The sequence below is a fragment of the Electrophorus electricus genome, chromosome 15 (assembly GCF_041902795.1).
Source record: "Electrophorus electricus isolate QZ-2024a chromosome 15, ASM4190279v1, whole genome shotgun sequence".
NCBI classification, from domain to species: Eukaryota; Metazoa; Chordata; class Actinopteri; order Gymnotiformes; family Gymnotidae; genus Electrophorus; species Electrophorus electricus.
In genome coordinates, this window is record NC_137511.1 from 3,984,539 (window position 1) to 4,007,719 (window position 23,181).

General features: G+C 38.9%; 4 protein-coding genes and 1 long non-coding RNA gene across 9 annotated transcripts; 2 read left to right on the forward strand and 3 right to left on the reverse strand.

Moving 5' to 3' along the window:
• Window positions 1–112: 112 nt before the first annotated feature.
• cbx7b (chromobox homolog 7b) lies at window positions 113–4,389 on the reverse strand. 2 transcript variants are annotated; one of them, XM_027006101.3, is made up of 6 exons: window positions 4,029–4,389; window positions 3,190–3,233; window positions 2,995–3,060; window positions 2,837–2,903; window positions 2,427–2,718; window positions 113–1,920 (listed from the first exon to the last, which is right to left on the reverse strand). In XM_027006101.3, exons 1-6 carry the CDS (start codon window positions 4,095–4,097, stop codon window positions 1,721–1,723), a joined length of 738 nt encoding a protein of 245 aa, XP_026861902.2. In that variant the 5' UTR covers window positions 4,098–4,389; the 3' UTR covers window positions 113–1,720. The 2 variants fall into 2 exon arrangements, with proteins under 2 accessions (XP_026861902.2, XP_026861903.2); XM_027006102.3 differs by having other exon boundaries at window positions 2,427–2,746; window positions 4,029–4,063.
• Window positions 4,390–4,518: 129 nt separating this feature from the next.
• Window positions 4,519–8,746, reverse strand: josd1 (Josephin domain containing 1). 2 transcript variants are annotated; one of them, XM_027006099.3, is made up of 6 exons: window positions 8,594–8,746; window positions 7,385–8,070; window positions 6,568–6,696; window positions 6,283–6,477; window positions 6,081–6,167; window positions 4,519–5,385 (listed from the first exon to the last, which is right to left on the reverse strand). In XM_027006099.3, the coding sequence occupies exons 2-6, from the start codon at window positions 7,669–7,671 to the stop codon at window positions 5,376–5,378; spliced, it is 708 nt and encodes a 235-aa protein (XP_026861900.1). In that variant the 5' UTR covers window positions 7,672–8,070; window positions 8,594–8,746; the 3' UTR covers window positions 4,519–5,375. The 2 variants fall into 2 exon arrangements, with proteins under 2 accessions (XP_026861900.1, XP_026861898.1); XM_027006097.3 differs by having other exon boundaries at window positions 4,519–6,167; window positions 8,594–8,745.
• On the forward strand, window positions 8,724–10,868 carry LOC118242410 (uncharacterized). Of its 2 annotated transcripts, none has more exons than XR_014117099.1 (2): window positions 8,724–8,847; window positions 9,338–10,868. It is a non-coding gene; the product is annotated as an uncharacterized LOC118242410 (long non-coding RNA). The 2 variants fall into 2 exon arrangements; XR_014117100.1 differs by having other exon boundaries at window positions 8,797–8,862.
• A 578-nt stretch (window positions 10,869–11,446) lies between these two features.
• xrcc6 (X-ray repair cross complementing 6) lies at window positions 11,447–15,653 on the reverse strand. Of its 2 annotated transcripts, none has more exons than XM_027005964.3 (12): window positions 15,413–15,653; window positions 15,179–15,291; window positions 14,939–15,080; window positions 14,598–14,849; window positions 14,305–14,491; window positions 13,877–14,063; window positions 13,629–13,797; window positions 13,320–13,481; window positions 12,889–13,018; window positions 12,538–12,638; window positions 12,271–12,387; window positions 11,447–12,106 (listed from the first exon to the last, which is right to left on the reverse strand). In XM_027005964.3, exons 1-12 carry the CDS (start codon window positions 15,483–15,485, stop codon window positions 11,910–11,912), a joined length of 1,830 nt encoding a protein of 609 aa, XP_026861765.1. In that variant the 5' UTR covers window positions 15,486–15,653; the 3' UTR covers window positions 11,447–11,909. The 2 variants fall into 2 exon arrangements, with proteins under 2 accessions (XP_026861765.1, XP_081553182.1); XM_081697056.1 differs by having other exon boundaries at window positions 11,969–12,106; window positions 12,211–12,387.
• A 316-nt stretch (window positions 15,654–15,969) lies between these two features.
• Window positions 15,970–19,792, forward strand: desi1b (desumoylating isopeptidase 1b). The gene is made up of 6 exons (XM_027005959.3): window positions 15,970–16,415; window positions 16,719–16,740; window positions 16,885–16,954; window positions 17,150–17,259; window positions 17,370–17,492; window positions 17,612–19,792. Exons 1-6 carry the CDS (start codon window positions 16,322–16,324, stop codon window positions 17,700–17,702), a joined length of 510 nt encoding a protein of 169 aa, XP_026861760.2. The 5' UTR covers window positions 15,970–16,321; the 3' UTR covers window positions 17,703–19,792.
• Window positions 19,793–23,181: the final 3,389 nt, after the last annotated feature.

Here is a 23,181-nt window from a genome sequence, read left to right on the forward strand (position 1 = left end):
ATGCTTTTACTCAGATTTTCCAGACCCTGAGCAGGGGTGCTTGGCACAGCTGATGTTGATTAGTGTGTTCCATATCTTTTGTGTCATTTTAAAGAATAATGTACATGACCGATTCCTTACATTTAGCTTTATTACATTATAAAACACTTGTCTAATAGATAATACAAATACAACAATGTATTTTTAAGCATCACTACCAGATTATCTGTTTTAAAGTGCAATTTTTCATAGAAGCAAAAACAACCACAGATATCTTGGTAATATGAAATGTGTACATGTGTAACTTACTCAGCTACCACTAATTATAAGAAAAGTACAAAATAGTCACTTCCGTTACTAGAGATTATGTTCAAATATACATTCAAGTCAACATACAAAAATACAGACAAAACTGTCTTCAGTTTTCCACAGGCAAACAAATCAGGCCCAAGTTGGGGGTAGTTTTTTTACAGTTATGTTTTGGCATGAGTATACATATTAAACAGCAAGGGTCTATCAGAGATTTGTCATAAGTACACAGTGCAACACAGATGCCATGGCTGAATGAAGAGGAATTAATTCAAATACAGATGCTACAGAAACGCTACATTATTCTATTATGTATATAATCTAGATCAACACATTTTAAAAAATGGAAGAATTAGGTTTTTTTCCCCCCATAATTTTGCAGTCTATGCAAAAGGCAAAGTTCATTGACCAATTTGTGATTCCCAAATAAGTGTACCAGTTCAAATACAGGGAAATTCCCAACAGAAGTTACAGTAAGCTTGCACTATATGAACGGATGCTACGGCTAGATTGTCCACACTTATGCCAGTATTTGTTCTGTACTAGAGAGGTTGAAAATTGAGTGCAAGTTAGCTCGTAATCTACCTATCCGACTGGCACTCAATTATCGAACCAAACTTTATTTTTAAGCATTTTAGGTCTTATTATTCAAATGTTTTAAGGCACGCCACCTACAAAAGGAAAGGATGGTCTAACATTATTTTGTAGCGCAATTGGAGTGAAAAATAATTTGGAGTACAATAAACTGACATAACTCCATCACAAATAAAATGTTTGGTTTGGAGAATTTCTTCCATAAATGGCAGTGTTGTCAATGGATGGTTTACTAGTTGACAGTCAGTTGGTATTACACATTTTTTCATATTTTTAAATGATAGTTTTTCTTAATTTTAGTGGCTTGTGATTTTTTTTAATTTTTTTTTTACTTCACTTGGTTCCTCAAAGCGCACTGCAAATTCAGTAAAATTTTACGAAGCATCAACAATGCTTAATAACAGCCAAACATACACTGATCACTATGGACAAGCTGAATCATACTGTCTTGCAAACATAGTTTCAAATTACTTTGTGTACCCACCTTTATCAGTTAACTGGAAAGAACATATAAAGGTTTAATCGTGGTTAAAAGCTTCAAATCTCAGGCTTGAAAGATAAAAGTTTATCTTGTTAAACAGAGGTCCTTCCTAATTAATGTTAACAGTGCAAGTAAATCAGCTAAATGCCATAAATGTAAATGTAAGTTCAGAATTAAAAAGAAGTTCTATCCATGCTGATTATCATAAATTTACTTGGTAATGTTAACAAAAGACATGCTGCAGAATGAATTAACGCAAAAAGGCTGTGTGAACATAGTGCATTTGATGAATGTGTCCCATACCCTTCACGCGTTTATTTTTCTCTCAACATCTTCAGACTTCCTCATGTCTGAATATTAGAATTCCAGTTCCCAGCTTCTGAAGAAGCCCTTCGCAACCAAAGCCTCTCTAAACGTAACTGTCAGTGAATTGAGGGTGACGTCGGTCACAGTTACCTCCTCTGGAACCATGAGTGGCCTCCACTCATCAGACAAGGGACACTCCGTCACTTCTTCTGTCCCTGTTATTGGATTCCAACCCTCAGTCCTTATGTTACCTATGAGAAAACCACAGGATAACTTTTAGGTATTGATCTGGTACAGTAAACGCTGAACATATGGAAGCAATCAATAAATAATTGTCTAGCAAAGAAAAAAAACCAAAACATCCCCTAAAACAGGCTCCTGACATCAAACATACATATTGAAAAATACTAACCTTAAGGGGTGATTCAGTGGATGATGTCAGTTTAGTATGCAGTAAACATGGAACAATATTCAGTGCAATGACTGGTCTAAAACTGTGCCACAAAACTAAGTAAATGTTCTTCACCTTTTGAGTATCTGAATGTGTGTGTGAGACTACCTTCTGGCACACTGATTAAAAAACAAACCAAAAAAAAAAAGCCCTGAGCCCAGATGGAGAGGCTTATTGTTTTGGTACAGTGCCTGGAGTGCAGCTATCTAAATGAGAGCTGACAAATCAAAGACAGCACTACAGCCCTGGTGCTGAATTAGGTCAACATGGTGTTTATGCCAGCCTGCCCGCATCTAACATACTTACTGGTTGTAGTTGCCCTGTCAGTCTCTGCCTCTTCTTGTCTCATACCGTCCTCTTCCTCATCCTCATTCTCGTCCTCTCTCCCCTCCCAGTCCTCCACTGATGGGTCTATGGAGTTTCTCTTCTTTCTCTTGTGCTGAATCAGTTGCTGATACACCCTGTCTCTTTTGGACTGGAACTTCTGGTCCACATGGCCAGTCTGCGGGTCAAGTGAGCCAGTGAGGGACAGATGCAAGTGTGCTGGGGACTTCTCTACAGCTTTATGTGCACTCCGGAGATCCATGGTGTAAATGTTCTGCAGGGTAGAGAGAGGTGGAGAGAAACTATACAGCAAAAATGGACGTCAATAAAGGTTGTGAAAAAGTGTGCAGTCATTATGGAGAAAGCTATAGAGTAGATGCAGTGGGCATTACCTGCACAAGAAGTCTTTTTGGTTTAGGCCCTCTTTTACGCCAGCCCACTGCTCTGTCCCTGTGCTCTCTATTGGACAGTAAAATTGAGATTTGAGAGAGCTGATGCAATGTTGATTGCTATGTTACTATGTTGATTCTGGAATTTGAACAAAACTCACTTCTCTTCATAAGCCAGAACAAGCCGAGGATCTAGGATATGCTCCGCAGGTTCCCACGTGCTATACCTGTGAATGAAACACATTCACATGTACCGCACCAGATAATGATTAGATAGTAACACACACTCACTCACACACACACCCTTCTCAGTTGTTAACATAAATACTGTGAATGAATGACAAAATCGTACTTACTTTGGGGGCCACCCCTTCCACTTCAGTAAATATTCCACATTCCCCTTAAACATAAAAAATATAATAATTAATACTTTTAGCTAAAGGTCTCCCCGATCAACCGTTTTACTACTTTGGGTGATGACGTAATGGCATATGGACACACTGGAACGAAGCTAAATCACCTAATTTAATTAAATTATCGTCAAAAATCCAGTTCCGTATTTGGAGCTACAAGAGGGAAGAGCACACCGACGGGCGTTAAGGTGCGCTTTTCTAACGACGAGGCTTTTTTTTCCCCAGCTGACATTTGTCATTTTAGCCCACTCTGACGTGTAAATCCCCGTCAGATTTGGAGAGTATCATTGCACTGCTTCGGGAGGTGCGTCATTTTCGGTTAGTGCGCAGTAAATTAAAATAATCTTAGCATGACACAGTAAGCGGGCTGTCGCTTTAGTAACACATACAAAAGGAATCCGACCGCTGTAACGTCTTTTAACTTCAGCACAGCTGTTCGCGTGTAAGGATAGTGCGTAGTAAAATTTACGGTCGCCGTATAGAGCAACTGAAACGAGAAACGGTAGATGAAATATCTGGTTCACCAGCTGGTTTCATAACATGCCAGAGCCGTTTGGTTGCTTCTTCCAGGCTTTAGTGAAACGTTCCCACGTTGGAGGAGAGAACGCTAACCGCTAAGCTCTCCGCCCCTTACAGCATGTTGGGATGTTAATGATGTAAACACTGATCTGTCTAAAATCCGAAGATTACAATAATTAACTGGGACAGTTCTGCAAACAACAACAGAAGCAACAACAATACTGTGGCACGTCTAGGTACACAAATACATTTATATTTCTTACCTTCCGTACTCTTTTCTTTATAATTGATTCCACAGCAAACACTTGTTCACCGATAGCTGACAGTTCCATGGGATTATTTGCGCTTTTAATACGCTCCTCCGAAATAACGAAGCTTCCTTGATGTATTCGTGACTCCTGTTGGTCGTTAAAGTAACTATAAATCTGTTAAAACAACGATTTCCTGCTCCCACTCTCACTGTCCTCTTCGCAGTCTTGTCTATGTTGTTTCTAAATCTTTTTTTTCAGCGTTTCCTCGTACTAGATCTTTCTGCGAGTACAGTGACTTTTAAAATCTGCGACACATCTGCATCGCTCAGCGCGCCCCCGTGCGTCACCACGCGTACACACCGGTACTCTCAGAGCTGGGCTGCGTCTGCCGACGACGTCCACCAGTAGGTCAACCCAAGTTCACGTCTTTCATTGGTATCAAAACGGCTTCGTAAACCTGCTCCTTGTGTACTGCACAGAGGAAGACATCGCCACAAAGCCCTTGTACATACAAAGACATTTTATTGATGTCACAACACATCTCGGATTATACATAAAGTGCCATTACAAACATTTGCATGGGAAACAAATAATGGCATGAGCAAATTGTGACCATACCTGCCCTAAAAAGGGACAAGGGAGATTGAGATTGTCATGGCAAAGAAATAAAAACACTTCTACAGTTTTATAAAGCACCCTGTTTATGTAAAGGTGGAATGTTCCTTAATTACATCAGATTTTTCATTAATTTACTTATAGGTTTAGCGTGACAAGGTTATTAGAGTGGAAGTTGCCTTGTTTCTGTATCCAGCTATTATTTGAATCAAGTGTGAAAATTCTTAAGAAAACCTGAGGCATTCATTTAGATTTCCCTTTTGAGCATTATGACTATCTTGCTTCCTTAGTAAACAGTGTACACAGCCTTGAATCAACCTAAATTACAGTGGTATTGTTAATTTTGCTTCATTATCCAACTCAAAATGAATGACTTGTTTAAGAGTCCCTTCTTCAACTTATATTAAGAACTAATTAATTCTTGGGAGTTCCATAATTTCACTTTTGAGATTAAAAAGAACAGCATACTCAAAAGATTTTTTAGAATCATTTCAAAATACAGTACAGATTGCTTGGCAGTTGGACACAAGGATACTTCTTCCACTACCCATGTTGAACAGTCATCAAAAGGCTTCAATCCATAGTTTTTATTGTAGTTAATTGTAGAGTAGAACTGTAACCATTAGGAAGCATGTGTGTAATGATAGAATGAAAGTGACAATTTTACCATGACTTGCAATATGCAAAACTTACATGAAACATCCAGTTATCACTGTACCATGCTGTTCTGCTTTAGATTCTTATTCAGCACTCCCTACATCAATAAACAACAAAACAGACCACAGTCACACAAGGGTGCTTCATGTTCTTTTTCTGCATCTTTCTCCAGGACCTTTATTGGCCTCGCATACACCTTCCACCGCGTGTTGTAACGCAAGAGGGGAGGCCGAGGTGCTTGACAGAAAGCTTACGCAAGCGCAGACATAAGGAGAGTCAGAAGGAAAGGAACGTGACATTCGTGAACGTGATTTTCTGTACATAGAAAATGCATCGCTGATTATTAATGTCTCACTTCGAAATAAAATACTTAACATATAAAAAAATGCACCAGAAATGCCTAAACAAGACTTTCATAGAACAAAGAGTAATTTTGTGAAATCCCTGTGTGCATGTCTTTGCTGTTTTTGTCCTAGTCCAGCATTTTGTGTTTCTGTAGGTGTATGTAAGAATGAGAGTGAGAGAGAGAGAGAGAAAGAGAGAGAGAGAGAGAGACAGAGTGAGTGAGTGTGAGAGAGAGAGTGAGTGAGTGAGTGTGTGAGAGAGAGAGAGAGACAGACAGAGTGAGTGTGTGTGTGTGTAAACAAAAAGTCTGGCCAGTGTGCTTTCAAGACTGGTTGAGTGCAACTCCATTTGCTCTTATATAGTTCCTTGATTGAACCTTACATTCCCTCCTGAGCATGAGCTGAAAAATGTGAGAAAGCTATCAGAAAGACTCAGATGTTATCAGACCTCCATGTCTGGTGGGCCTCCACCTCCTCGGGCACAACCAACAAGAGTTCACAGTTCTTCCCTCGAAGCTGGTGACACAAGAACTTCCTGTGACGACATCAAAATTCAGGATTATAACACGAGCACATGAAATCTCCCAACTGAATTTTACAGAACTTAAACCTCCTTTAACAAACACGAAGTATGATTCCTTTCAAAGTACCTGAGTTCATCAGCTGTTCCAATGGCATGAGGACTGCGTAGTTTTGAATCCAGGTTATAGTAGACTCCTCCCACTTCCCTCACTCCAATCCAGTGCTGTCGTTTGAGTGGCAGCCTTAGAGGTCCCCAGCGTAGGTTGGATGGCACATTCAAAATGAAGCCTGTCACATTTGGCAGGGCAATACTACAAACATCCCTGTGGCAAACAAAAATTCCAAATTCCAAATATAAAGAAGCACTTTCAAATTTACAAAAAATTAAACCATAGCTCTGACAAAGAAACTACCTTCTTTTGTCCCACCAGACAGCTTCAAATCCACGGGTCTGCAATGCAGCCATGATAACGTTCACATCATAGTTGCCATTACCCAACATGCTCTTCTTGTGGGGTGTTACCAACGTGCTTGGGGAGAGCCTGTGGAGTAAGAAATAAACCTGAATGTCCATGAGAGAAAGAAGTAACCTATTTACAAACTTATGCACATCAGAGCCATTTCTAAATGGAAGTGGCATGAAATACTTTATCAGTAAATGTTTGATCCCCTAGATGTAGACAGGTAGCAGTCTCTGAACTATGCATATTAATTACACATGTGCACATATCATTTTTAAAAGGTGGCCTACTGGACTATTATAGGCCAAGAGAATTATGGTCTACAGAATAAAACCAAGTATCCTATATACCTAGAAACACCATTTTAAAATTGTGCTTTTGTTGTTCTTTGCCTTGTTAAAAGAGAAAAGAGAAAGACAATAGCAAATAAATATAACAGATAACACGCCACCATGTGGCAAATTTCAGTTAGTACACAATTTTAGTTGTCAGTTGGTTTGTAATCTGAACTACATCACATTGACTAGTGCATGTCCCTAACAGTCTGAAAATGGCTGAACCACCCTTTAGTTTACTACATACAGAACAAGGGGTAATTTAATACACTTTAAATTTCATGGATGAATTGGCTGTGTCTTCCTGCTGAAAACATGATCCAGAAGTCCTGCTAATAAGTTTCTAGGATCTCCTGGAAAGGCAAGGTATTAAAAGCTGATGACCTAGATTAAATGTAGGATACCACTGCAACTATATGTTCACTTTCACCAACCTCTGGTAAATGTCTTGAAGTGCATCTCTGCTGAAGGCAGCACCGTCCTGGAAGACGTTATTTAGTGCATGCAGGGCACACAACTCTCTGCGCTGCTTCTCATGGTAGATGGCAGTGGGTTGTGGGGGAACAGGAAGAGTTCTGGCATGATGCCCTTCATCAACCCCAGGACCACAGCCACTTCCATCACCTTCACCTTTCTGCTTGCTCACCTTCCATGGCATACAGCCCAGCTCCTGAAACCCACCTACCCCCCTCCCCTTACCAGAACATGGCGCACTCCCCATTGCTATGGCTACTGCGCCACCACTGTCATCTCCACAGCAACCACCCAGCAAGGGGAGGGGAAGGTAGCTACAGCAAGAAAAGGTAAGCCAGTTCAGTGTATCTACTGAGAGTATATGAGTGAAGATGAAGAAAATATCTGCCGATGGCAAAACCGTGTAATCTTATTGAAGTCAGCACTGTTATCCACTTTCTGTCTTCTCCATGTGGATCTACCACGCAGACCTCCTCAAGACCGGTGTGTCCACTAGCACAAAGTAGTTCTTTCCATTTTGGTTAGGGTCAGAGGAAGCAAGATAACATCCAACATAACACACAGAGGTAAGTGGATGAAACCTCTGAAGGCAAGGGAACACTTTAGCAGCAAAGAGGAAGTCACATAGGATCTTGTTCTAAAAAACCTTAAAGAGAAGGAAGAAAACAAAATGACAAGTGATGATTTATTATTTATTCTTATTAGTTATTACGGTTTTCTTACTGTTGAAATGAAGCAAACAGCTGATATGGTCCTGCTTTATTGAAGTTCACTGCTCTTGTAAGAAAATGAATTTACAAGTTAGCATGATTTCTATTTTTAAGCCAATTTAGAGAGGTTTTAGTATCTGCATGCTGGATGACTGCTTTGAGTAGTCACCCAAAACTTCCTGCTGACTGAAGACACACTTGATGTGATGGGTGCTACATAAAACACGGTAAGAAAAAAAAAAAACGTTTTAAACACTCCTCATCGTTTAACAACTAATTATTTGCACACACGACGTATAACTGACACACGGCAAGCTGCATTTAGCCTTGTCCAACACATTATTCAAACCATGTCAAATCATTTTGTCATACTCTAGCTACGTGCTATCCGTTTGATATCACTTAGCCTGAATAAAGCAGCATAGCGACAACATGGAATTAATCCTTCTTCCCACGTACCTCTGCCTTTACACGACTCTGTGGATTCTGAGCTGTCCCTCCACGCCTGAAATGCTGTTTGAACCTCTTTTCCTGAGCTTGTTTTTTCCTTTGTTTCTCACTTTTCCTTGTAGCTCCGTATTTCAACATGAGCATGCGCAAGACGTCATTCGCTTTCTGCTGGCTTGTCAGGCATGCGTCACGAGTAACCTGCGTATTGCAGTGCCGCCCTTGCGACGACAAGCTTTACCTCTCGCTTCGCTGCTCTCCCCCAGGTTTGAGATACGCTCGTACGTGATGGCGAAATCTTTTGGGGTGGTACTTAACTCTGTACTCAGGATTGTTCGAAGTTTGTTACTGTGATGTGCACTTAACTTTCAAAAGCAGGCGCGTAACACGGCTGTCAGTGCATTCTAGCCTACTCACTCCTTCGTTGCTCAATGTGTTAAAGAATTTGAAACAAAACAGTAACATTTATAGCATTAGGTGTAAGGTTAGGCATGAAAGGTTATGCATTTGGTGCTTGCAATACTCAATATGTGTCCAACAACCATAGTCTATGACCTACTATCTGATTAGTGTTCATATTCCTAGACAACTGTTTATATCAGGTTGTAGACCTGATAGTACCATCAAGGGTCTATCTATCGTGTCCAGTTGAGTGAAACGTCCACATCAGACTTGTAGGGATCAATGGAGTTGCTTATATATTTATATATAAATGTAATAGCATTGTAATTACATCTCGTGTTCTCATCTGCTCAGGTGGCCTGGATGTTAACGAATTGAACTCTCTAGTCACACGTGGTCACACATGGACAATCTTTCTCCACAAGTGAACAGGGACATGGGACTGACCCCTTCAGTTTACACAGTCGCTAACTGCACATAGCTATCCACCTTCCCCATCATCTAATGGGAATTTAGCAAGAACTAAGTTGAGTGGGTAAGTGGGTGTTGACACAAGAGAGAAGTTGTATGACCTTGGGCAAAAGTCAGGATTCTTAAATGGGACTTCCACTGATTCATCTTTTTTTTTTTTTTTTCCTTTCTCTTTTTTGCACACTTGGCTAATTAGTAGTCAGGACTATTCAAAATGACAGATAGAAACTAGAATATGAATATTTTAAGGCCTCTGAAAACTACCTTACAGAACATTATGAGATGGAGTTGTTAAGAAAACGTTGCTTGATGCCTAGCAAGCTGTTTAATGATAAATGTGTTGCAGACAAAAACCTAATGTTAAACCAGTACATGCAGGCAAAGGAGAGATATGTAGGATGCACCAGAATATCTGATTTGAAAGCATTTCACCAATAATTTACCATTATCTAAAGACTAAGAAATCATTCAAATTTAAAATTCAGATGTACGTTTTTACAGTATACATGTATGTTTAACAACACTCCAGTAACTACAATCTGTTTCAGTTAATATTAAGATGATTGTGACTTTAAAATAGGTGAATTATTAACTAGTTGCTGATCTAGACAACGAGTGGGTGAGGGCAATACAATGGAGGTATAAACAGGCAAGTTTTAATTTGACCTAATTAAGAAAGGTAGGCTTATCTTTTCTGCTTGACAACCATTAACTTCCAGGTGACAAACATGTGCCCTAACCCCCAGACCAGTGGTGCTCCCTGGCACTGCTGCCAGAACACACCCTTCTGAGGGACGACACCCATATCCCAATGTGCTCGTCATCATTGGTGAGTCTCCATCACACTGCCCTCTTCTCTGGGGAACACACCCCTTTGCTTCAAAGATTTCATGTGACCCTCAGCCATCGACCGTACAGCTAGGGCGGTCCTATAACCATGGGCATGCTGCCCTCCACATTTGCTATGTGGTTACTTAAAACAAAAGCCAAAAAATAAAAATGTACTCATTTTTTGAAGTTGCAGGCCAAGGTGCTCATTTCTCCTTACAGACTCCTAAGAACACAGTATTGGCCAGTAATATGGCAACACACAACTTCTCACTGCTTGTTGGTACTGTTCTTAACATGGCATATTTTATGCCCACAATTATTATTAGAGCTTATTTTATTTCGGTACTAGAATACACAACATTCCACTTTCAATAAATATCCGCCTTTGACCGCAAGACCCTCCAGAGAATAGTGAGAACAGCTGAGAAGATCATTGGGGTCTCTCTTCCCTCCATCACAAACATCTACACAACACGCTGCATCTGGAAAGCCACCAACATTGTGAAAGACCCCACACACCCCTCACATGAACTGTTCACCCTTTTGCCATCTGGAAGAAGGTACCGCAGCATCCAGTCCTGCACCTCCAGAGTGTGCAACAGCTTCTTCCCAGAAGCCATTAGACTCCTGAACTCTGGCTAACTCCAATCCCAATTCAGATTCCAAAAATGGGCACTTTGTGTACACACACACACACACACACACACACACGCAGTTTTGCATCGAACTTCACAAAAATAAAATATGCACTTCTGTTGCAGTCTTGCACATTATCCTACTTGCTGCTAGAGTGCTGTACTAAACCAGCACTGTACTCTGAACTGTTCTGGCTGCTACCGGTGACAGCTATGTTCAGTATAGCATGTCACTGACTCCTATGCACAACTCACTTTACATATTCCCAGTACTGCGTACTGGACTAAATAATTGCACTGTCTATTCATTCTGTATTTGTCCTGTCCTGTATTTATTATTGTTTATTTAATGTTCATGACATTTTGCACTATATTGGATTGTTTGCACTTGTGTAGCATGGCTGTAGCACTGTTGTTTTGTGTTGCAGCATGGTCCTGGAGGAACATTGTCTCGTTTTTGTTGTGTACTTGTATATAGCTGAAATGACAATAAAGCCTCTTTGAACTTTGAATATCACAAAAATGCTTAATGAATTTAAATTTTATTACAAACAGAAGTGTCAACTTCTACTACTTATTACGCCCAAATGCTTAAGTACTATAAAACCCTTATTTTACATACTTGCCTTTTATTTCCTCTGAGCTGTCTTTTCAGCACTTTTTATTTTACTTACTTTTTTACTTACTTTTTGTTTTAATCTTTACCTACATTGTACCTAAAGAAAAGTGTTATTACTCACACTTTCTAGAAGAATTAATGCAAAAGTTTTAGTAATTGTGTTTACATTATTACTTCAGTATTGCTAAAGTTCTTTAAACTTTAAGGACATGCATAAAGATTAATACGAGTAGTGAGATTTATGATAAGGGATTATAAATCGGACACCAGATATCAACAGCCACTATAATGGCAAAAGGGTCCCTCCATTACACAAATAAATGTACATTCAAGATGTTACAGGCATAAAATCTACTTCAGCATCATCTTATTAATTAAGCTGTGCCAACAAGGCTTCTATAAGTTCCGCTTTCTTAGTCCCTGTGGTCCGCACTCCAAAATGTTTGCAGGCATCTTTGAGCACAGGTACCGTGAGCTTGGACAAGGTGCCCTTGGCTACATGAGCTCGCAGCTCATCTTCTGATATCTCCACCTTTGGCTTCTTGTCAACAGCTCCCTCAGCGTCAGCTACGGACAAAAAGATGGAACGTTTTAAGCCGAAGAGGCAGCAACCAACATGGGGCATGAATGCATGTTACCTTTATGTTTCACAGCCGACCAGATCCCCTCACCTGGTTTCAGAACCCATCAGATCCCCTCACCTGGTTTCAGAACCCATCAGATCCCCTTACCCTGTTTACGTTTAGCTGCAGTCTTGCTTTCTGGGTTATAGTTGGGTGGATAGACCAAATCTTTGAATTCTTGAACTAGAGGACCGAGGCGATCATCCATCATTTTTACCTTTGGCACTAGAAAGGGGCAAAGATTAATATGGATAATGCTTGAGGATAAAAAGTTTATGATTCCTAAGAGCACAAGTTATGGGTCATGGGGACGGGGGGGGGGGGGGGGGGGGGGATGGTATGGTAGTGTTAATTCACAGATGCAAAAACACTTACTAGTAAAGTCCTCAATGGCTTCAGGTGCACACATATCCAGGGCCAAGGCCTCCAGATTCCTGTAGTGCTGCTGCAAAACTGGATTTTCAAATGCATCACTCCTGAAAATACATAACATAAAAAAAAAATAAATAAAATGAAGACAGCAAAAATAAATAAATTTTAAAAATGGAAAAAAAAAAGGTCCACCAGATGGAAAAACTACTAGTAAGTACTAAGGGAAAATTTTAGTCTCATTCATCCAAATGTTAACAACCTCTTTTTGAAGGTCTGCCAATTTTTGTGATGGCTGTTTAGACCCAACTGTCATAGCAAAATGTAAGATAATAAACACAAAGGCAAAGACAACACCTGTATCTGAAGCGGAGTTTATGCACTATTTGTTTCATCTTGTCAACCTGCTCATCAGAGGCTGTAGGACAGTCATGCACATCCAAAGTGCGTTTATCATCGGCATACGGTAAGTAAATGGCATGGAAACCTGAACATACGGAAATTAAAACATGTTTATAATAATAATAATAATAATAATAATAATAATAATAATAAAAAGATATCTAAGAAATTTTTCTAATTAAATATATTGTAGATTTTTAAAAATAAATGTAACATCGTTTGTAAAAGCTGATATCTTTCGGGAAAGCATCCTTGAGTCTGAGAAAGGTGCTATATAAATGTAAATAATAATAAAAACAACAACAATATGCCTTGGCAGGCACAACAGTCCTGCAAGTTATCCCCATTGTATATATTAAGATGTTTCTGTCATAATTAAACATTACCCGCAGGTGCAGCCTGGACTTGACTACTGTCCAGAACCTCTCTTTGGGGTATCAATGCCACAAAACGAGGTGGAGTGTTCAGTTTCGAAGTGTATTTGCAGAGTGCAAACACATTTCTCTCACTACACTTCTGCAGCAGAGCTGTGAACACACAGGAACTCCCTAGAAAAGTATCACGGTATGGAGGTGAAAGACAATTAATGAGTTTCAGGGATTGAAAAAAGGTGCCTCATCACTGATCACGTTAAACTTAACCGACATTTCATAATTTCCTAAAACTTCTCAGAGCAACAACTAAGAAAGACTTGCCTGTGACTTGCTCCTCTTCAGGATAAATGAAGAGTGAAGGCCGTATGTGGTGGTGCAGTTTCAAACAGTCCATTGGCTTAAACCCGATTAAGACCAGGCCAGGATCATCAAACTTTTTGATCTCATCCACCTCACCCTTTTCCATCACAATCTGCTTTTTTCCATAAACCTCCAGGACACAGATTTAAAAAAAATTGTATAGGCTCATACCTAATAAATAATAATAAAAAAGACATTTGTGCTATTACCTGGGCTCTTTTTGTATCACTGGGCAGAAGCAGGCTTCCATTTTGGGTGTGAAATAGGCGGGTCTTGGTACGTACAGGTTCATTGGTTTCTGCATACAGCCTGACAGCTTGAGGTTTAGTGGCTGTTTTAACCAATAGGTATACTCCCACAGCGATGTTCATCCCATCTCCCAGGGAAAAAGTCAATCTTAAGACAAAAGATGTGCAAAACCAGAATATCATTTCTGTGAAAATTAACAAGGGGGAAATTGGGTAAAAAGCCCAATATTGATATGCTCCAAACGTAGACCGATTCTTTTCATAAAGAAAGGAGGGGGTGTGATTACAAAACGTTTGCAGACTGAAGAGTATACCACATTTAAGCAATTTATATAACGTTCAGTGAAGTTTCATATATACTTGTTGCAAGACAAAAATGTAGCATTCACCTGCTCTGAACTCTCTTCTTCATCTCTTTAGCCCTCACCCTGTTCTTTAAATCCTCAAGTTTACCACAAGGTTCAAGCTGGAGCCCAAGCTCACGCTCATCCTCAGGGGGGCTTACAATGTCACAGAAGAAACAGGAAACATCAAACCCTCCTGGTTTTTTAAGATGCATTAAATCTATAACCACTCCTGTGGGGAAAAAATATGTGTGTAAACATTATGTTATACATGTCATACCAAGATCCAATTCAACAACAGATGTATCGCCCATATTCTGTCAGTCTATTTATCTCACCTGTCCCTTTCAGGTCAGCAGCCTTAGTTCGAGCTCGTATGTCCCGTGTACTATCCCCTCCGTGAGGGTCATCTCTACAGGTGAAAATCATGAGGCGTTTGTGAGAGAGCCGTAGCTTTATGTCACTGTATAAGTTGTAGCAGCACCACAGAGCGTCTCCGAGGGAAGTCTGTCCACTGCCCATGGTCTCTGCTGCCAGCTGTGCTCCTTCCTCACCCCGCAAGCTATCAATATTTTGCACCCGCTGGGCACCTTAGACAAGAAAATCTCCTTAGACAGGAAAATCACAGAAATCATCCATGTGTATAAACAACTTTTGAGGTGTGTTAAAAGTTTCCCACCAGGAGAATCCAGGTCATGGTAGACATAGACATGTTTGAAAGTGTTTCTTGGGTTTTTGCTCTGCTCAGTCCCATAAAACACCAATGCAATCAGGTCTTTGTCACTACTTATGATTTTACTGGTGTAAACACTGCGCACACACTAAAACAACAGAAAGAAACATAGAAATACGTTTGCCAGTGAAAACATTTTAATGCAAACAGGGCCGTTTAACTTTGAAAAGACGAACTTGTGCAAACCTGCATGGTCATGTCAAAGTTAGAGGGCTCCCCATCTTCCCCCTTGATGAACATTTCTTTAGATGCATCCACTAAGAACACCAAGCTGTCACGCCCACTGCTCTTATAATCCCCTATTTAAAAAAATTAATGTGAGGTATTACAGGTTAGTAATGAGTGAATCGAGCAATTTTGCAAAAACATTTTCCGTCTTAAAGAGCTATTTAGATGGGTAAAAACATGACGCGTGCTAACCAACGGATTCTTCTCCTTCTTCCTGTTCAACCTCATCATCTTCCTTCGGGTAGTAAGCGTTCCAGTCTGCCATTTCACTCAAATACCTCGTCACCCTGCTGATTACAGGAAAAACATTTAGGAGTATGCTCCTCTCTACTCACTTTGTACTCACTCAAAGAGCGGGATAAATGATAACTAAAACAAGTTCGCTAGATAGGTTAGCAGAACTGCAAAACCCCGCTCACTGCCGGGTCTAGTGTTCAACGATTTGAGTGACTATGCTGCTATCCAATCAATGTGAAGTAATGAAAGACCTCCACCAATAACATGATCACAATTACATCTACCAATCAGATTGCTTGTGGACATGTATAGGCGGGTAAAAACTGTCGAGAAAAACAACTCTAAATATATACAAGATATACTGAACCTACAAATTGCCCATTGATATGTAGAAGTTGGCTAGAATCACATTTTCCCCCTGTAAAGTGGTATAGGATTTTGAAAGACCGCACGAAATTAGGTTTCCACGTATTTGTATCTTAGACTGCCGTCTACTGGCGTGGAGTATTAAAGTCGCCCCTCATTTTAAATCACGTTCAGTCGGTGGGTAGTCTGTTGGGTTTATGCACCAGTGTAGCTGTTAGTGCGTGTATCCTTAATCCGGCAAACGAATGTAAAGTTAGTTGCTATTTTTGACTTTTAATTTAGCCATCTTGAGCTAGCTCTCTAGCTAGTGGTGATCCCGAATAAAACCCGTCTTACTCGGAGCAAACCTTTAGCTTATAGTGACAGTTTGTTTGTTAACCTAACCTAGCTACATAGCTGTAGTTAGTCTGACATTCATCTTGAACGTAACTTCGTACTTATCTGACTGTCTATATCGAGCCTAGATATCCAGCTAGTTTATCGAATAAATCGTGTCCAATGATGGGTGATCAGACGACAACATACGACGTGAAGCTCTATGTTTATGACTTGTCAAAAGGACTAGCTCGTCAGCTGAGTCCCTTGATGTTAGGTGAGTAACTTTTCAGTGATCTAGTTCAATGGCAGCTATTTAGATCACTCAACAGATAGCTGGCCTCCTACCTGAACCTAACTCGTATTATCTATTATCTTATTATTTTGTCCATAGGGTAGGATGGCTTACTAGCCGGCTAGTATCATACTTAGCAAGCTATGCTAGGTTAGCTAGCGTTAGATAACTTTTGAGTCAGCCATTGCGGTGTCGTTTTCGGTACGCGTTGACTGTTGGCGTTGAAATGTCCCTTGATTGAGAGGAATGTATTAAAACTCAGTTTCAAATGTTTCAATACTTTAGGAAAACAACTCGAAGGAATATGGTAAGTATTCGAAATTAAGGTTTTTTAAAAAAATCTTTTTTTATTTAAAATTAAAAAAATATATATTGATGCGATTTTGTTAACTAAAGTAATAACACTACGTGTAAAGGTCACCAAAAAGTGAAAGTCTGGTTTTAAACCTAGGCACACCTCAATAGTGATCCATGAAGAGGAAGTCTTCTTCGGGGGACAGGGTATATCCAGCTGCCCACCAGTAAGACGTTACAAACTCCCCCAAAGTGTCGTGTAACACACTAGTATTGTTTTCTTCAGTTACTGTAGGTTTGTGTAAACACGTGAAATAATCTGGTGTCTTCGGTATATGTAAAATGTCAATATTATAGCAATGAACTTAAATAGCTGAGTCATGAGTTGTGAATATTTTTGTGTGTGTTTTTCATTGATTCAGGGTGGTACTTTATTGGGAGAACCTCATTTCATAGTAGATCTAGGAAACACTGAAGTGAATGGGGATATATTTACAGAATACCTTTCATCTCTGGCCGAATCCACATACAGGTTTGTGTATTCTCCCTTGCAAATGTGTTCGCCAACAGATTTTACTATATTTCACATGATTTTTGAAATACATCTGATGGTAGTTTTGCTTTTTTCATCTCTTTGTACAGAGCTGATAGGTACCATCTTTTTGAACACAACTGTAACACCTTCAGTAATGAGTTGGCCCAGTTTTTAACAGGAAGAAAAATTCCATCATATATTACAGACCTGCCATCTGATGTGCTTTCCACGTAAGACTCTCACTTTGGTTGTGTTATTTTACAAGCTAAATGCTGTCTTTCCTCAGAAAGAAATCCCATCAATATGTCAACATGTTTTTAAAAGTTCTAAAAATGTGTGCTCTCTGCAGACCTTTTGGACAAACACTGCGTCCTTTTATCGAGTCTGTCACCATCACCCCACCTGGAAATGCAATGAATGATCACTATGGAAAGAGGTAGACTTCACTTCATAGGAGAGTGCCTTTATAACACTTTGAATGAGTGTCAACTCCTGATGCTGACCTGCCAGTGTGACACAGTGGGCCTCATGCAAGAGCATTTGTGTATATTACAGTAAATGTGAGTCTGAAATGATCATAAATTAGCAAAACAAACAGCTCTGTATAAGCACAGACATTCATGAAAACTATTAATTGGCATATTTCACAACCACAAATTGGCTTATATGGCCAAATGTCCGCTTCTATTTCTCTCATTAATAAAAATGCTGTTTGAGCATAAAAAGAGTAACTTTCTTGCATCTACAGATTATACAGCCTTTATAAAGCCTTTAGAGATTCTAAAGCCTTTATTTCTTGCTGTCACAGAAAAAAAGAAGGTGTGGTTTAAACACTTAAAAAAAAAAAGATAATCAAATACCTGTATGTCAGATCTGAAGCAATTAAAACATTTGTTTGTACTTAGGACATAATTCTGCCAAAGAACATTTGTGAAAACGGCAAGCTCTTTGAAATTGCTCATTTAAAAATGAATGTTTGTACAAGTATAAGCTTATAAATTTTATTGAAGCTTCAGGCAGCAACAGTTTAATCTTCCAAGAACACATTTTCAATGTGTTTTCCTAAAAATAAGTATAAAAAAGGTTGGTTCTCTCCATTAATTGTTGAAAAATAACATTCCCTACATTGCACTCTCATCTGATCATATACAGTTATTCCAGTGGCTGCCATGTCCTTGTGTTACTTGCTTGTATTCCATAAGTTAGCTTTATTTCCAAATATACACTATAAATTTAATATCCAAAAAATTTCCATAATGTCCTGATAAAGTAGAAGGTTTAAAGAATGTGGTACCTTGACAATGCTACTACACTGATACCGATACCAAATATTAATATAACACATAATGGTAGAAATAGGACTGTATATTGCTCAGGTTTATTTATTTATTTTTTAAATAAGTGGTAAAGCATAATTGTCCTGTGTCATAAGTGCACTTCTCTGCCAGATTTCATCTTTCCATTCTCCAGTCATGATATCTGTACATCTGTCTTCATGACTAGTTGATTCCTATGCTAATGATTTCTTCAGTTTACTGTTTACTCCATTCATTCTACATTGATTTATTGATTCTGGTTCTTTCCTAGCACTGGCCAGATAAACATTATCTCTCCTTACACTTAACTTGAAACAGTTTAAATTAAGTTTATAGATAGGTTTGCAATCTCTCTTTAATCTTTGCAATTTTTTGTCAAAATGTGCTGCTTCACTTATGGAGGAGCTTTTGGAAAAATAATTGAAGTTAAAATGCCTCCATCTCCCAGAAGAATGGCTGGAAGGATGAGCTGCAGGTAAATTAAACAGGTCACAGTTTAAGATAATGGATGTCTTGAAATACACGAGTGACAATATAGTGAAAAATAATGGAGTAATGACAGCAAAACAGTGTTCTGTGGCACCTCTTCACCTCTTATCAGTCAGAAAAGACATTTTGTTCATGTTGATATACCTGCCCATCATGTGTTTTGTTTTTTTGTTGTTTTTTTTTTGTTTTTTTTGTTTTTGTTTTTTCATGCTAGTAAACTGTCACATTGTTCGAGCTGCTGTTAACTAATGGTTCCATTGCTTACAAAGTTGATGTAATAGTGATTTACACATTTAAATACTTGTATTTGTGTCTAATGATTAATGGGATGCTTTACTTTTGGTTTAACTAGAATTTGTGTAAAAGAGAATATATTAAAAATGGTTTTGTTTCTTTTATTTGAATTAAGATTTTTCTTTAATAATATAAATATAATCCTCTGATGCTCTGATTTGCAAAATCTGGATACTTATAGTGTAATGATTCAAGTGGCCACTAAGGGGCAGAGGTAAACTACTGTGTTTTATATTTAAATTTACAGCTGGGTTAATTCTGAGACAAGGCAGGCCTTACAGTCATCAGCATTATTTAGAATGATTAAAAAGTTGACTGTAATATTTACTGATACATACATTAAAGTTTCTCTTGAAAGCTGAAGTTACTTTTGTATAACAACCTGCTATAGTTAATAAATGCAATTATACTTGGCAATGTTGCTTATATAAGCCTGTTAAGTGTGAAGTGGTATTTTATTTCCTCTCTTGCTCTCACTTTCAGAGTTACTAGTTAACTACACACATTTCTGAAGGCTTGAGTGTACATGAGAAGGCTCATTCAGCACAATGTTCTTTGCAGTGGAAAAACAGTATATCACACAATGAAGTATCAACTCATTTGCTGAGATATTTTGGAATTTTTTCAACAATCAGCAATCATTAATTGGTAACCTGCTGGATAATAAGTACCATCAAAGCTGCTGTTAGGAATTGCTAAAACAATCCTGTAGCTGTCATGGGACAAACGGCGTTTAACAGGGCGCAATGAATGTACGTATTGAATGTTTCAGTGGTGCCAGTTTCAGCAGTTTATCGTTCAACTAAGCATAAAAACATAACTGTATTCCTCTGGAAATTAAAAAAAAAAAATGTAGTTTATGAACAATTTTGAACTAAGAAAATATGCCACATATCTGAAGTACCTTAAGGCAAAAAAGGTTGGTATATAGAATAAAAGTAGGTTTTGCCAGCAACTGTCTCCTTTGAAGGTAGCTACGATGAATTGGATGGTACATTTCCCTCATGTAAGATCATAGTATTAAACTTATTTGTTTCTCGAGCAGTGGGGGATGAAGAGAGCCAAATTTGTGCATATTCACAGCAAAAGGGCCATTAAGATATTGCTAAGTGAGGAGGAAGATTATGATTCCTGGACACTTGAGGGGATTTAAATTAAGAATTAGTGTACAGATAAGATGGCAGGAGTATGGTGTCATCCTTTGTTAAAATCAGAGATTAATAGTTTAGCATAACTGACAGGTTGATCTGACCTTGGATAGAACTAGAAGTAATACCCAATTTAAACATGCTTATTACTGATCTCAAACAAATCTTAAAATTATGTAATTAAAAGCTAATGGCATGTATTTGCTTGATTTGTATAACACAGGGAAGTGTATATTAATATATATTATACATGCATTGAATTGGGTCATAAGGACCGAAATAGGGGTCCAGGTTTTTAGAATTTTCATTTTTTTGTCATCATTAGATTAGAAAGACAACAAACAAAGCTGATGTTTAGTATAATGCAAGGTACAGGTTTTATAGGGTGAGTAATGCAAGAAAAACCTTCTAAATCAGAGATCCTACAGTTAAATGATTAGTAATGAAGCTTTAATGATAAATGTGTGCCTGATATCAAATTGATGGCCTTAGCAATTAAGATTTTCATCATGAAGATGAAGTTGAAGAGAAACCCAGCTGAGATTCTCTCCTTTCACAAGTGTCATTTATTCTTTAAAGCATGTCTATGAAGTGCTCTTTATCCCTCTCATTAATAAAGTGCCTTTTAACTAGGGGATGCACGCCAGGGGCTAGAGAGGTGTGAAGGGCTGGAGGGGAAATATCGCTGACTCCATAAGCTTTTGTTTTTTTGTTGATGTCATTGAGCTGTGCCCTCCATTTTAGATCATGGAATACCTTAAACTGACACTTTAAACCAAATGCACCAATGACCTCATCTTTATTATGTCTTCAAGTTTTGTGCACATACAGGGGGACTAGTGGCAAGGTCTTGGTCATGATTCCAATTTGGTATACTTTTGGTTTAATTCTTACATGCCCTTCAATGAGAAGAGGCTACCACCTTCCTGACTTAATCCACAGGAATGCGCTTCTCCCCCTTGATGTGCCACTGCTTACCAGTGAATTCCTCTTTACTTTCTGTCTATGGGCTGTGATGACCTCATCTCATGAATCAGGAAAGAAGCTTTGCTTTTCCTCAGGTCAGACACAGGATAGGAGGAGAAATGTGGCATTCTAGTTTTTTTTCTTGTTTAAACAAGTTAAGGCATTTCTATTATTTTGGACCAAACTTGAGGCCTTTATAGATAGGACTGTGGAACACTGGAGCAGAGTGTTGCCATGCTTGTTGGAGTACTGGAGGGTGAAGCCAGGACATATAACAGAGGCTCTGCCTCATGTAGATCTCAGTTACTATTACTGGTGACTTAATATGTGGGAAAGGGTCTTTCCGGTTTGATGCCCCATATTGACTTGAACTATAAATTCTCCCCTAAGTCTTTTTCTGCTGTCTAGCCCTTTATCTCCCTTCATAAGGCTTCCTTTTCCTCAGTCTATATCTACACTTCCTCTGTGGCCGTAATCAGAACCTCTGCAAACTCTCCAAAGTATAGCAAAACTGCTAGAGGGTTTTCATGTACACTTTGCAAATCAACAGTTCCTCAAAATAGCAGCTCATTGTTCCCTGCACATCTGCAGGTGCAATCGTGAGACTCGGGGCTGGGGTTGAGTCAGCTAGCAGTATCTGCCCCGCTGTTCTCGGATACCGCTAGCGTGCTTCATAAGGTGCTCACAAGACAGCTCACGTTTCAAACGTTATAGTGAGCTGCACCATTCCTTCCATGCTTGTTATTCTGATTATATCTAGGAACAATGGGAGCACGCAACACACACACATACAAAACAGATTTAGTATTTTTAGGTGGAGGGGTTACAGAAGAGAAGGGAGTGTTTGGAAGATTTCAGTTTTGGCGTACAGCTTGGAAGAAAATTATGAGCACATGATTTAATTAGAGTTCACACAACCTTACACCTCCCCAACAAATCAGTGATTCTAAATTTTTTCTCAATGTTTCTGCTATAAGCTAAAATGGTTATGTGTTATGACTGATATCATCATTTCACTCCTTCTTTGTGAAAACCTCCTTGGAAGAGGAGGAAGATCTATTTGAAATTAATTAACATTAGGAATACTACACAGATTAAAATAGACTTCCTTTTATATCTAAGGCAAACAAGTCTGCATTTTCCCATGAGGCCTTTTGTTTGTGGATATGCACTCAAAATAGTCTGTTATTCTAGGGCTTGTCTATTACATGGGTCATCTTGACTGCAGAATGAGCTGAGAAAGAGAAAGTTAATATTCAAAATGCTGTGAAGAGTGACAGGTTTTCTCAACGGATCAATATGCTTCTAAACCAATTCGCAACAATAGTGAAATCAACGCGAAGAGTCTTTTTGGCTGGTAAAGGTCAGGTTTGACAGACAGCCCTTTGAGGTAGCAGGCAGACTGCCCTCTTATGACACAGACGCTGTAAAATGTGCCCCTCAGCAGAGTATTTCTGATCTTCAAAAGCTGTTGCTCTGAGTGTTAAACATCACATTGTTTTGCTTTACTTCTTTTCTTCCAAATTTAGTTTTCTCTTCTTTCTGTTTTTGGTTATGCGGATTTATCCCTTTCCTCATTGTTTTGCTGCCTATAATATTTTCATTAAACGTAAGTGCCATTTTATCGGACTCTATTTTCCTGAATGTTGGTTTCCCTTTATCCTAAATGCTCTTCCTTCCTAATCTCCTCTTGTCCACCAGTCAAC